The sequence below is a fragment of the Octodon degus genome, unplaced genomic scaffold, assembly GCF_000260255.1.
Source record: "Octodon degus isolate 3935 unplaced genomic scaffold, OctDeg1.0 scaffold00002, whole genome shotgun sequence".
NCBI classification, from domain to species: Eukaryota; Metazoa; Chordata; class Mammalia; order Rodentia; family Octodontidae; genus Octodon; species Octodon degus.
In genome coordinates this window covers 34,818,683-34,820,550 of record NW_004524578.1, presented here as the reverse complement: position 1 = coordinate 34,820,550, position 1,868 = coordinate 34,818,683, and the positions used below count along the sequence as shown (strand labels likewise).

Below are 1,868 nucleotides of genomic sequence, written 5' to 3'. Positions count from 1 at the left end.
CCATTTCCCCGGCCCCCATGCTGATCTTCAATTCACTACCTAGCCAAGGCTGGCCTTGAAGTTATAGTGATGTTCCTCCTCAGCCTTAAAAGTGCTAAATTACAGGCATGTGCTAAAACTTTAGCTCAGTGGGCCCTTTGGAGCACTAAACTTTTCTTAAAAAATGTATTTGGTTGTTACAGGGTCTCACTATGCAGCTCAGACTTATGGTGATCCTCTTTTTTTCAACATCCCCCATACTGGGACTACAGGGGAATGCCACTATGTCCAGATTCTGTGGGTGGCTCAACCTGCCCTGCAGGCAGGGATGGCACTGCTTGTTGTGCTGGGGAATCTAACCGTAGTGCCTGTGCTTGCCTTCTTTAGTTCACTGAGCCATCTCACTGGCCCTCTAAAGTTTACTTTTGATGTAACGTTCATTTCAAGCAGCACATACACAATGTTAACATTACTGTTCCGGTTATGACTTCCCTGTGGTTTCTTTGTCAGGTTATTAAGCATAGACATATATGTGAATTATACACAACCACACATGTAATGGCATTTGCTCTTAATAAAAATTGCATTTATTATATAACATGAACAGTAGACTCTTACTATAGTATACTCTAAGAACTTACTAATATTAGACTAAAATTATGAAAGAAGTTTCATCATTAATTTTACTTTCAAATGTCAGTGTACATAGACTCAGATAAAGAAAGTCCACTGAGATTATCTGTTTATTATCATATTTTGCTGGTAACTTAGGTTAACATTTTAACTACTGTTTCATAGTATTAAAATATAAGTTTTAAAAATTACCTGATGTAATTTAAAGAACCTTTCAATCTCTTCTCCATCTCCACCTACATTACTGACAAGCAGATGTCTCAATTGGTCAACAGGTCTAAGTTTATGAAACATAAGACTCCCCTAAGAAATGAAAAAAAGATTAAATAATATGAAAAACAGATTTACTAACTTCAGCTGGCAGCAAGTAAAACTACTACCTTAATCAAATAAATGAAACAAATATTAACATCAAAAATGCAAAATAAGTTCATTTACTTTTCGGTTCCAACCTACACTAGATCTATATATTAAGAGAGAAAATGTAATAAAATACTGACCTTCTCATGCTGCCCCTCACATTGGAGCACTAAAGTTGATCATCCTTTAGTAATGCTGGCACTGAATCTATCTACTTAAGAGAAAAAGAAAGCTCTATCCATACTCACCTTAAATCAGTACGAATTCCAAACAGATCAAAGACATAAAATACAAGAGAATACTATGGTAGTACTGGAAAAAATCTGAAAGAATCTGTGAATGTGTTCTTTCCACACTACAGAGGAATTACTCTGATACAACATAAGTTCCAAAGATTATCTACAATTTCAATGAATTATAGATCTGTATAGTCCCTCCTCATCTTCAGTGGATACATTCCAAATCACTAATGGATGCCTAAAACCAAACCCTATAAACAAGCACTGCAATACCATAACGGCGGATCTGATGTATACAATAGCTACTAAGTGGCTAAGGGGAGAACAGTGCATGCAATATGGCTACAATGAAGAAGGGACGATTTATGTCCTGTGTAGACTGGAATCAGGGGAGTACAAGACTCACACTATTTAGATACATAGAATTTAAAGCCTGTGAATTATTTGGTTTTAGAACTATTAATTTTCAATTGTACTTGAATGTGGTAACAAACCTTGTACTATGAACCTGTAAAGAGGCATATCAAGCAAGAATAGATCACAGAAATATAAATACTTAAAAAGACAGTCAATCTCACTTTTAATAAGAGAGAAGAATATATTGGAGAGGCTACAAGAAAGCAGGTACAAATATCATTCACTAATACCACAGGGAAA

General features: G+C 35.5%; 1 protein-coding gene across 1 annotated transcript in view; it reads right to left on the bottom strand.

Annotated features, from left to right (window-relative positions):
* Positions 1–1,868, bottom strand: part of Nup155 (nucleoporin 155) — a 79,090-nt gene that overhangs the window by 49,517 nt on the left and 27,705 nt on the right. Inside the window, exon 11 of the mRNA XM_023712731.1 lies at positions 805–915. Within this exon, the coding sequence (XP_023568499.1) occupies positions 805–915 (111 nt within the window). The remainder of the gene's footprint in view (positions 1–804; positions 916–1,868) is intronic.